Source organism: Chroicocephalus ridibundus, chromosome 15, assembly GCF_963924245.1.
Source record: "Chroicocephalus ridibundus chromosome 15, bChrRid1.1, whole genome shotgun sequence".
NCBI lineage: Eukaryota > Metazoa > Chordata > Aves > Charadriiformes > Laridae > Chroicocephalus > Chroicocephalus ridibundus.
The window spans coordinates 2534609-2547110 of NC_086298.1; the positions used below are offsets into that span (position 1 = coordinate 2534609).

General features: G+C 46.8%; 1 protein-coding gene across 5 annotated transcripts in view; it reads left to right on the forward strand.

The window, feature by feature from the left end:
* EHMT1 (euchromatic histone lysine methyltransferase 1) overlaps window positions 1-12502 on the forward strand; it is a 123046-nt gene that overhangs the window by 32712 nt on the left and 77832 nt on the right. The window contains exon 1 of one of the 5 annotated variants that reach the window (XM_063352794.1): window positions 10158-10263. The exons of the other annotated variants lie outside the window; for them this stretch is intronic. Coding sequence (XP_063208864.1) covers window positions 10258-10263 — 6 coding nt within the window. The 5' untranslated portion in view covers window positions 10158-10257. Of the gene's footprint in view, window positions 1-10157; window positions 10264-12502 lie in introns of those variants that run through there. 5 annotated transcript variants of the gene reach the window in all.

The window sequence follows — 12502 nt, forward strand, 5'->3', positions numbered from 1 at the left end:
TTTGTGGCTGCAAAATGCACCACGTGGAGGGTCCAAGCCCCAACGAGGTCCCTGAGAGCAGGTCCAATGGCTCCATCATCACTTGCTTCTTTGATGGCTCATCCCGCTGGCCCTCTCTTGGCTTTCTCAGCTTTGCTGTAGGGACTCCACTTCAAGCAGGTCCTTAATTTACTTAAGCAGGGCTTTTTATGCTTAAAATGTGTGGCTACCTTGGACCGAAGTGCCTTGCAGCTTGCAGAGTCAAGGCTACGATAGGCGGGAGAAGCTGAGAGGCACGCTCGTCCCAAGGTGTCTGCCTTGCACAGACCTTCACCTACGGGGTCCTCACTTTTTCAGAGTAATTATGAACTTCGGGGGGTTTGATTAAGCAGAAAAGCCTGGGTTACCTGCAGTGATGGGTGTTGTATGAGAAGGGGGGATCTGATATTGCCCGAGCCTTTGGCAGGATGGGCAGCCAGGGCTCCCAGTGGGCTGTGGGGGGTGAGGGGAGGCTTGAGGTCCACAGCTTGTTTCACACACCGATTTTATTGGCAAAGGGATGTTTTTCCTTGTTGTTGGACTGTGTTTATGTTTTTGCTGCACTAATACTTGCTTAATAGTTCACCTTATGAGTAGGATAGGAGCAGCTGTTTAAAACCGGAATTTTCAGACAGGATCCCATATGCATTTAATAGAGCAGCATCGTTAGCCAGGCAGGACAAGGTAGGCCAAGCTTGTAGAAAAATCTTAAATAAAGGACAGAGAAGCAAGAAAACTCTTCCTTGTATTTCCACATACATGGATGTGTGCACATATATGCTCAGAGTTATACGCATTATCACTTTTCATTGGTCAGGCATTAATGGGGAAGAGTATTTAGATTTATCCTTAGGTTGTATTAGGATACCAGAGACCATTCCTGCAGCAGCAGAACCTTCCTGTCTGTTGGGTGAGTTAAGTGGATATCTATCTTTGGAGTGAATTTCGTGGGTTTTGAGACTAGAGCAGGAATCTTGGCGGGGTTTTGGTTGTTTCCATGTGGGTTTGCTCGCCTTAAAGTCTGCAGAATAAAGCAGTAAAGCCTCGGTGCTGCCCGCACCTCGAGGTGAGCGGCAGCAGGATCTTTGTTTTAAAACCTGCCCTGAGAGGATAGTGAGAAAGGATTAGAAAGAAAAAAGTGGGATGGAGAGAATAAATTAGAAACACAGGAGAAGAAAATACAGGAATTAAAAATAGGGGAAGAGAGTTCAAAACAGAAGAGAAAAAATGGCATGGATGATAAAGCTTTGAAATGTGAGGGATTGGGCATCTGTGCCTGTGAATGACTGCAAACAGAAAAAACTCTGATCCCAAAGAAAACTCTGATGCCTACACATCCTGGATGTGTAGGATATGTGGGCAGGAAGATGGGAAGCAGGTGAAGATGGCCAACAAAATGAGGGATTGGGAGGGAAGTGCTGGTCGTTGTCTCTGCAGCAGGCTGCAGAGTATTTGCTTTATTTGTATTTTATACCCGTGACAAAAAAAGTGATACAAAAAAGTCCCTCGGGCCCTGAATATTGATGGAGTGATGAATGGGAAGGACTGACCCTTCCCTTCTCCACAGGGAGCATCTCGGAGGGTCTCCAGTTCCCATCCTTTAGGGGAGGCTGGAGAAGGCGGTGCTCTACCAGGCCCAGAAACCTTCTGGTTTTGAAGGTCTCCCACAAAACCCCCGAATGGTTGAAGGGAGGGGAGATTGAACACAACTGAAGAAATCGCGTTAAGTCACGTTTCCCACATCTGTCTTACGGTTGTGTCACAGTCTTGCACTGTCGGCAATGCCGAAAGCGCTGTGTTCGCATCGGGACAGGCGACAGCTTCAGCGCTGCAGCCCAGTGCAGACAAAGCACGGGATTTTTTGACCTGTACAGCTAATTAAAGTTAATTTGCAATTTCGTCCTATGTATCCTTACTAGCAAAGGCAAGGTAATATAATTTTAGCCTTCGTGTAACCTGTCTTCAAGTAGCCCTTTTAACACAGACGCGCAGTGGCTTTTGCAGTGAAGATAGATCCTCCATTTAATTATCAATTGCATGGAGAGAAAGCAATTAATTGTGTTGCTGATAGACACTGCAAGTCTGAAAAGCATGAGCTCGGTGAAGTTTGCTTCTTACCGAGAAGTTTGGCTTTCACCTCTAGAAGTGTGTTATATCTACCTGACAAAATATTTGGTGAGTTTTTATGACGAAATACAGGCTGAGTTGACCTTAATTCTGTAAGGAGCTTGTTGTAATGTGTCTGTGCAAATCAACACAGCTGCACCCATTGGGATGTAGCTCTTCAAAACACGGTGATGGCGGCAACCTTCCTTCTTCCCAAGCAGATTGACAGACTCCTGAAGGTGAAGGTAACTGATGAGTGCGAGGCAGCATTACAGGGATTAGAAATGAGGTACAAGAACCCGGTAAAAATAAATGGATAAGAATCCTCCAAATTACTGCACTTGGTTGCTTTGTATACACCTTGGTGTCCTCCCCCCATCACTTAGATCTGGACAGAAGGTCCCATTTACCAGTATCCCTCCCTGCAGAGCTAGTCCTGCCGTATAAACATGGGAGGCTGGCTTTTATTTAAACTGGGGTGTATGAACTGCACGGCTGCAGGAAAATTTTTATGACGTTTCTCTTCTTATTTTTGTTTGCTTGTGCATTGCAGTGGATGAAGCCTCTTCTTGAGTGTTTAAAGTCAAACTTTGATTTATGACATCCATTCAGTCCCCTTGGGAATGGGGCATATTTAGGTTAGCAGTGGGACATGCAGGGCTACACAGGAACTGCTACAATGCTTTTTTTTTTTTTTTTTTTTTAATTCCGTACGGAGAGGTAGAAGAGCGTTAAATGCATTTGGCACTGACAGGCATCGTGGGTTGCTTTACAACTGATCCTTTTACTCTGTTCCTTCTAAAGAAGGATTTAGAAAAAAATATTGGTGCTCCAGGCATGTCACAGCATATTGACCTGTAAATATCCACCCTTGCAGGTTTTCACACCAACTTCTAAGGTGTGTCAGGAAAGGGGAATATGAAAAAAATATTACTGTGATGGTGGCAGTACCCAAGGGATGTTCCCATTATAACCGTCTGGGCTGAGGTCGGTTATTATCATGATCTGAGTGAGCCTTTCCCTCCCCCTCTCTTAAAGGTGTGTGGGGGAAAGCTGCTGAGCAATCCTTCTGCTAGGATGAGAATATTGTCTAAGCGCAGTCAAGGCTTAGAAGCATTTGTGTTTGTATCGGGTGTCTGCTGGTCTGGCGAGGAGAAGACAGGACAGCTGTCTCCAAGGCAGGCTGCAGAGCGATGGTGCTCCGCACTGGCTGGGAAGGTCCCTGTCTTGCAGGGTCGGGACCTGGCTTGAAGTCATAGAATCATGGAATGGTTCGGGTTGGAAGGGACCTTAAAGATCATCTCGTTCCATCCCCCTGCCCTGGGCAGGGACACCTCCCACTAGACCAGGTTGCTCCAAGCCCCGTCCAACCTGGCCTTGAACACTTCCAAGTCTGTGTTGTTTGGGCTGTAGTTATATTGTGAGCAGAAGAATGGTGCAGGGTACGTATCCATGCAAAAGATTGCAAAGGATTTTACTTTTCAGGGTTTTTGCTTTGAACCAACGTATCGCTAGGCCTAAAGGAGGGCACGTTAATTCTGAAGAAGCCCCATGCATTTCAACAGGAACTGTTTTGGAGGTCGGGTGTCGGGAGCGAGCCCCGTAGCGGTGGTTCCCGGGTGCTTTGCCGGGCCAGAGCCACAGCTCCCACATTGATGCCGGTCTGTCGCAAGAGCTGAACGTGCCGAGGAGGCAATAAAAAAGCTCAGTGATGTTTGCCAGGTGATGCGGCAGCTCTTTGCTTGACTCTCAGCCGTCTGGGGAAGGAAGGATCATCCCGCAGCCTGTGCGAGGCGTAGGAACATGCCATGGTAACGCTGAGCAGCACCCTCCCTCCGCCGACGGTGTCTGGCTGCGTATTGTCGGCTGCTGACTAGCAGGGAATCCTGGAAATCTTTCTTGGAGGGCCATATTCTGCCCGGCTGGCTGTTTTTTTTTTTTTTTTTTTTCCTTGGCTTGTGCATGAAAACAATGCCGAAATTCAGTTTCCCAAGTGCAGGAGGAGTCATTAATCAAAGGCACACGGGAACGAGCTGTCTCAGTGCGATGCTCTGGTTCTGGGGCTTGAAGTCAGTGACAGGGATGATCCAGCCACTAATAAGTTTCATGTGAAACTCTAGAGCCTTGAGCTACCAAGCAAATGTCTTACAAAACTGCTTGAGGAAAGGAAGCTGACTTCGGCAGTCCTTGAGTTTGTTTAATTGAAGCCCGAGAGTGATCAAGCAGCTGCTGAAGGCCGGCATTTGACTCCATGTTGCAGAAGAAAAATACTCAGGATTTTTTTTTTTTCTATTGCCTGTGCACTTTTATTTTATTTTATTTTTGGTACTATTACTGAACCAGAACCAGCCGTTTCTCCTTGCTTTTTCTCTGGGGTAAGGCTGCATGAGAGCGAAGGAGAAGCTTCCAAAGGTCTTGATGCTTTTGAAGCACGTTTGAATTCAGGAGATCAGCGCTGGGAGGGAGAGTCTGGGCTCTGCACAGAGCACTGGGAGGGGTGAAGCCCTTTCCCGTTCCTTGTATAATAAAAATAGAGCAAATGGTATTTTTTCAGTGTGCCAAACCTCTCCCCTGCCTTCCCTTGTTTTGCCTCCAAAAGAGATTTTGGTTGCTGTGGCCAAGAGCAGGGGAAGGAGGAGAGGGGCTGCTGGGCTCAATGGCAGGCGCTTTGCAAGGTTCTGAGTGTCGGTCTTGTTATTGCAGCTTTTTGTGTTTTGTTTGGCTTCTCTTGTTGGTTGTTTTTTGTCCCTAGTGTTTTGTTGCATTTTGAGTCCTTCATTTTAAAATATAAACAAAATTAAGCTCTATGCCTCCTTGCAAGGCAAGTTAAGTGGGTATTATACACAGGGGGTGGGGAGAGGTGGGAGAATTTGAGGGAAGTCATTTTTTTGAAAGAGTGGTTTAATTTTTGATGTGAAATCAATGTTTAATTTTCAAGTGTCCTGACCGTTTGCATCCTGCTGTAGTGTCTCTACATCTCTAGGAGATGCAGGCTCTCAGCAGGTTTGAAAAACTCTGTCTGAGCTGGCCAACCAAAATCAACATGTGACTCTTGATTTGAAATTTTTTAATTTTCTTATTTTTTTTCTACAGGGCTTTCATGTGGGAAAGCATCAGAACGAGCTCATCAGTCTTAGACGAGCTCTTAGTACCATCCTTGCGTTTGTCCTGCGTAATACAGCAAGTCTTTAGCATTGTAGCTCTGGAAACCCAAGCAAATAGGATGGTTTAGTGATTTGGGCATTAAAATAAATCCCATGGCTACCACCCCAAATCTAACCTGTGCTCGGGAGTCTCCAGACACACGTGGGGCTCGTGGCATCCGTCAGTTCTTTATTCCTCTGAGATCTGCAAGCAGCGTGCTGGAGTGGCCACTGGGCTGGAGGGGGAAGAGAAAGGGAAGCAATAGTTAAATTTGTTAGTACGTGGTGTAATCTCACTCTACTTCCACATTTGCTTTTGTTTTTATACAATATTTTCACCTAAGCATTTGCCAGGTGTTTAACGCATCTGCATTAAACCACCGCAAGGGAGCTCATTGCCCTTGCCCCAAGGGCTTTGACTCGCAGCCCAGTTACCCGACAAAAAAAATGTCTCGGTAACTTCTCTGAATTGCGTGCTCCTGCTGGCGGATCCAGACGTGATGGCCTTCTTGTGTGAGCCTGGGCTGTGTCCTGGTGTCACAGATTCACCCGCACGGCATTTGCCTGCTTCCAAACTTGGCAATGGGTGTAAGAAGCTCCCTAGTGATTGCAGGCTTGCTGTTCTGGATATTTCCCCTCCCCTCCAAAACCATGTTAGTTACAGGGAATACTATACAGAGGGAGAAAATACTGATATGTTTGTCGTGTACATTGATGTGTTGGGGGGTTTTTTTGGTTGTTTTTAAATAATGGAGGATACGGGTTGATGGGGTTTTTGTTGGGTTTTTTTGTTTGTTTTTTTGTTGTTTTTTTTTAGCAAGGCAGCTCAAAGTGCTCGAACTTCCCTGAGGTTCCAAGTCCAGTCATCCCGAAAGGGCTGTCCCAACGCATTCTTTGCTGCCCCCAGCTTGGCCAGCCGGGGTGACTCAGTCACGCACCAGCAAGCACGACTTCGCGTTTAGGTCTCCTGTATCACGTTCCTCTGCTCCATACGTTTGTGAAGGACCACTCCAGAAATTTTTGGCAGTTAATTCTCCAAGCCTTGATTTTTCCTATCTGTAAAATGGAGACACAAATATTACCTGCTATTCCCATCTCTTATTATAAATGACTTTATAAAAAGTCCTAAGCATTTTTATTGTTGCAATGCATTTAAGCAAATCACAATGTATTTATCTCGGTTTTTTTTCACATGGTGATGTTTAGATGGGTTTTTTTCGGTATTTGCTCTGCTTTTGATCGGGAAGAACTAGATTGTTTTCCTTGCTCTTCCCCCAGAATTCATGGTGGCTAGAACAGTCTCCAAAACTCCTGAAGACCGTGGCATGGGCTGGAATAAAACTAAGTAATGACAATACTTGGTAAAGGGTGCACGCCATCGCAGAGTGTGGGCTGGGGGATTTGCTTCCAGGTTTACTTGGTTGCAGCAGGAACGGAAACCTGCGTTGCTCCTGCCGAATGCTCTTCAGCCACACTTGCAAAGTCGGTGTACTGAGAAAAGATTAATTTTTCAAGTTGTAGGGTGAGACCTTCTAGCAGTTCTGCTGGACGTTTACAGCATCTGGGGTGGTTTTTTTGGTGCTTTTTGTTGACAGTTTACCTTCCAGGTGACTGCATTGGTCCTAGTGTTAGCACATTGAAGAGGACAGCGAGGCTGCTCTGTCGGTAAAGTGGCGTTTGCACGCTCTGAACCTCGTTGGGAGTCCAAGGCCTGACTTTCATGAGCGTGAAGCATCCGGGGTTCACATCAGCTTTAGTGCTGGGCACCGGCTCTAGCAATGGCTCTGGGGTTCTCCAGGAGCAAGGAACTGGGAGTCTTTGTCCCTTATGTGGAGGAAGGAAGCTCTTCTTGCTCCTGTCAGCTTCTGTTCGTGTGCAGCTCCCTTGGCTTTGTGTAATGTGGCGGTGCAAATAGGAACAAGGGAAGTTTGGGACTCTGCTCCCTCGGATCTGAAGGAAATCTTCTCAAGTAGAGACTGCAACCTGGCCTCAGCCCAAGCCTCCGGTAGGGCACGTTTAAAGAGCCATAATTTTATTTGCTGTTCTCATGTGTGTCCATTTTACGCCATATCTGACAGATTTTTGAAAGGTGCTGAGCTCTTCTAATTCCCGATGAAGGCTCTGCAGGGTGGAGGCACTGATTGCCCTGGCAAACGAGGCTGTGGATAACTCGCCTCTGACACCTTCTGCCCTCCCTCCCTCTTCCTTGCCCTCGCAGAGAGCTTGTGTGTCGTCACCGTAGGATTTACTGCCTTCAGCGTGAGGACCTTTGATGTGAGCAGGCTCTAGGGAAGAGTTACGGCAGCAGAGAAAAGCTGGCTTCCCACTTACACCCTCCTGCACGCCCTCCATGGGAAAAAGTTGGGCGTAAAACTGGCAAAACAGATCCAGAAGATGTTACCGCTTTCTTTTTGATTAAGCTTGTGTGGACTCTTCAGACTGTGTTGCGAGCAGGTGTATTTGGGCAGTACCAGTGTGTCTTTTGGAGTGATGTAGGAGCAATACAGGATTTCCCTCTTAGATTGTTCCTCCCCTGGAGCCAGCGTACCCAGCCTAGGGTAAGCAAATGACTCTGGCTCTGCCTTTTTTTATTTTTTTTGCTACCTGTCCCTAAGGAAACAATAGAAATGCCATGCCTCCGGTGTGTGCCTGTTGAGGGAAAACGGGATTTTTAAATAGTGATGAACTGTGGTTTTCCCTTAGTGCAAAAAGCCAATTGTTCATTAGCGAAATATATTAATAATTCTCTTATGAACCTGGTTGGTAAGTGAATCTGCTTTAATTCCTTTGTATCAACAAGAGCTGCAGGTATGTATGTTTTCATTACATTAAAAAAAAAAATAAAAAAGGAAGAAAGCAATGCTTGCAAATTGGCCTTTGTTTCCAAGGAAACAAACTTGACATGCTTGAGCTGTGCGAGATGCAAACACTGCTAGATTCAGCAGACATGCCTCGGGATTATATGGTCTGAATATTATTTTTAAACTACCTCCAGTTTAAAGGCAAGGGAGAGGACGAGAATAGAATTTGTCAGCAGGGTTTACCAATCTGCGCTTAATGAAGGCACTGTGCGGTATCTTAGAGTTGCCTAATGCGGTGGAGAGAGAATTGCGTCCTGCGCTGAAAACGGAGGTCGCTAACAATGGTCCCCGGAGAAGGGGCAGCCTGGGGCCGCACGGCGACCGCGGGGCACCGCGCCTGGCCCTTGCTTCCATGAGATCCTTCCGCGGAAATAGAGGTCTAAGCACCCGCTCTCTGTGCCAACGTATTATGGTTTATCCTGGGTCACTTTGCCAAACGGTTTTTGCTCTAAAAATATTTTAGTAGAACGCAACTCGCCAGCGCTTGGCGCAAATGGCCGCCTGGCGTTCAGAAGTCGGATGCGAATAGTGTCCCAAATAATTTGCTAAAAGGCTGTAGCTTGGTGTGGAGGACTGGGCCGGATTGATCAGGGAAGAGATGAGAGAACAACGTTATGAGTTGTCTGCGTAGTGCCTCTGACACGAATGTGGTGTGGGCTGATGAAAATCTTGGCTTTAACTTGGCTTATTGCACTGTACAGAAAGTCTCTTATTATTTTTGTGATTCCCTTGGAAGTTTGGTTCAGGAAAAAAAGCTGGCTTGTGGCATTTGTCTGTCACCCTGATTTTTTTTCTGAAATTCTGTGTTGATAAAGTGACTTGATATTTTTATTTATTATTATTTTTTTTAAATCTTCTTTTGAAGGATCAAAACTAAAGCGTTGCAGCAGACACCGTACATACATGGCGGCAGGATCAGCCATGCGTGCACGGGAAGGCAGCATCGCTCGGCCGAGCGCACACACAATTAACGGATTTGAACATCCAGAGGTTTTTTTTGGCCTGGGCCCAACGTGCGGAACAGGGTATACATTAAAACTTTGCTGGGATTAAATAACCTATTTTTGTCCTGGCCTGCAAAGCTTTACTTCTGCAACAGCCATGTTTGCTTTCTGGAGTAGTTCGGAGAGCTGGTAGGGATCTCTAGGAGATATGCAAAGGATATACAGGGAAATACAAGTTTTTAAGGAACAGTCAAGATCCGTGTGCAGATAATTCACAGGGTGCAGGGCTGTCCTCCTCCGGCAGCAAAAATGCCCGCTGGACTTCAGCGTTGTGTGTCTTTGCATGTTTTGTTGTTTGGAAAACTGGAAAGGATAAAAAAAAATAATAAAATCCTCTATTAATTCTTCTTTGAAACGGTCTTACCGCGTTGAGGAGACAAGGTAACGATGGAGCGATTTCAGGGCTGACTAGTGAAAAACAAACCTCTTGTAAAATTCAGATCCTTAGAAAAACATAGCATGAAATGTCTTGTACTGTAGTCTCTTCCCCCCCCCCCTTCCATCCTGCTTTTTAACTTTCTTGCAAATGGAGTTAAAATAACCTTCAAGGTGACAGAGGGTGGACTGGGGTGGGTTTAGCTTTAAGATGGATGGGAAGCACTATTTGCATTGTGAGCTAAAAGCCTCGGTTGAAGTCCGTTGGGGGGAAAAAAATAATATTAATGGCATTTCATGAAAATATTGTAATTTGTGGGAGGCCCAGAGTGAAAAATCTGCTGGTTTGAGTGTCACTGGGAAAGGCTCCTTTTTGCACGAGGCTTGCCTGAGACAGGATTTTCCTTGCTTTTGTTCTAAAACGAGATGCTCGCTGCCTAAAAACGCCTGCCATCCCCGCAGCGAGAGCTTCACCTCCTTGACAGAGGATGGGAACAGGAAGGTTGGCCGGATCGGGATGAATCCTGCACCTTTTCTCTGGTTGTTTTTTTTTTTTTTTTTTTTTTGCTAATGACACTTCCTTATGCTTACATTTCATTAAAGCTCTGAGATGGCTGAGGCTCGGCCTGTTCTGAGCATGCTCCGGGGTGGAGGCTGCACCCATGGAGCGCGATGGATTTGTGGCTGGAGGAGCGATAGATAGGCCTGGAGTCGGGAGCTGGACGGAGCCGGCGGCTCCCTGCGGACGGGATGGAGGTAGGACAAATCCGGCCGAGTCCTTCCTGTGCCCCCGGGGCCGGGGGAGCCAGGAGACCGGATGGAGTAAAAACTGTTGGAATCGATTCAAAAGCAGCAGAGTTAACCACTGACACGAGATGGCTTCAAACCGCTTCCTGCGGATCAGCGGGGAGGGGTTGTAAAATACTGACCTTTCCCGACTGGCGGACCTATATAAAGAACGGACCTGTCTCATGTCAGGGTGGTGACATAAAGTGACAGCAGGCAGGGGCTGGCAGCCAGGGCTGCGGGGACTTGCTGGGTTGTGCCTTCATATTGGAAGGCATGTGATCGCGTCTCCGTCGTGGGCTGCGCGGCTCGGTGGCTAATTATTATTAATGGGAAGCCTTGCAGGGCGCAGACCTGCTCTGCAGTTTAAATCTAGATCCGTCCGTGGTTGTGGGAGGCTGAAAGAATGTCAAACTCAAACTCCCTTTCTTTTTTTTTTTTTTTTTTTTGGGCTTATTTTGCATTCCAAGGATTGCAAACAAACCTTGCCACATCAGGCCCTCCAAACTGGCAAGGAGAGGAGGGAATTGAGATATGTTTATTCCTTTGGCTGAGAGATTTTCTGTGCTTCTTGCAGGGGTTTAAGGTGTTGGCGAGTGGGTTGGGGGAAAGGAAGGGGACTCTCCGAGTTGTGCTACGTTGGGCTTTTGGATTTGGTCTGTCGTTGCCAGCTTTTTACAAGGAATGTGTAAGCACCAGCAGGTATGTGCTGCATGAGCCGATTGACTCCAGTTGTTGTACAAGCAAGCGGCGTGGTGAAGTGCCAATAAAACATTTACATTGGCTCTCGCTGTTTGTATTAGTGAGGTGTAGGGACGATCTGACTTTGTGTGGAGCTGGGGGGGGATGTCGGCCGCGAGCCTCAGCCCTCGCGGACCCTGTCTCCTACGGGAGGTGTGTTACGGGGTGTCCACGCTGGTTTGAGCCTGGCTGTAAGGAAAGGTAAGGCAAGAGGTTTGCTCTTCTTAGGGCACTGTGAAGATGTTGGTATGACAAAGTTATTGTGTTTTATTAACAGAAATCTCTGTGGTCATGGTCTATCTTTAGCCTGCATGCAGTAAGATAGACCGGCTCTTTCTTCAGCACAACTCTGGCCGCTCTTCATAGCGAGTTCAGGGGGCGATCGGTAGAGAGCAAAACATAAATTTTTATTTTATTGCTTCGTCCCAGGTGACGGTCTCACGCAGTTGGGGTCAATCTGCATGATGAGTCACTTTATAACCTAAAGTAACTTGCCTGTTTATTGCCTGGTTCCGCATTTCTTGCGTACCCAACACTGCCTCGGCATTTTCTGAGCCTGTTTGCTATGCCAGCCCCGCACTAAGCGGGTGACCATCTTGCTCACTGGTGCTGCTTTTATGGTCCCTGCATAAAAATCTGCTGGAGCCCTGGCTTGCTGGCCATGCAGAACTTCTCTTACTCTTTAATGGACGCTGCCTTGTTTATGGTTGGATGAACGCACAAAGAAAAGCGTTTCTGTAAAATAAACGGCATTGTGATTGTACACGGAAAGGAAAAAGGGTTTGATTTTTCTTTGGCTCAGATGGGGGCTGCGTTTATGGCTTTTTCTCCTCGTGCGACACTGGCGTTGAGGTGATCTCAGCCCCAAGTTTTCACGTATGGTCTGGCTCCCTTGATGAGGAAATTTGCCTTAAACAGTTTCAGATGCTGGAAAACCACTGGGGTGATAATTTCCTATTGTGCTTGTGTGAAAGGTGTAAGGTAGCCTTAAAGACCCACTGCCACCTTATGGCAGTTGCTGAAAAGCAGCCTCTTTAGAGCCAATTCTGTATACACGTCATGCTTGCTTTTATTTCTCCCCTCTTCTTAACTAGTGATATTTGCATGGAGGCAGGAGCTTTGCGTTTTTAAAGAGTTCATCTGCTCCTTCTGTTCCTTGCAAAAATTTTATAATGTCAGCGGAATTGCTTGTAGAGCCATCAACCGCGATATTTCATAGGCGAGCCCATGATGTGGGGAGAGCTATAAAAGCGTCGTGAAGCACTGCTCCTCCTCCAGTGAAGAACTTGCTTATTTTCACGTGAATGCCCTAATCCTTTTTAAAAAAAAAAAAAAAATAGGTGTGAGGTCAAAGAACAGGGACACGTTGCGCACGTGAGGCTCGTCGGCAGGATCTACACACCGAGCGTTAGAGCAAAGCGTTGCAGCAGGAGCCAGAGGGAACGTGAGCAGCCATTTTTACAGCCGG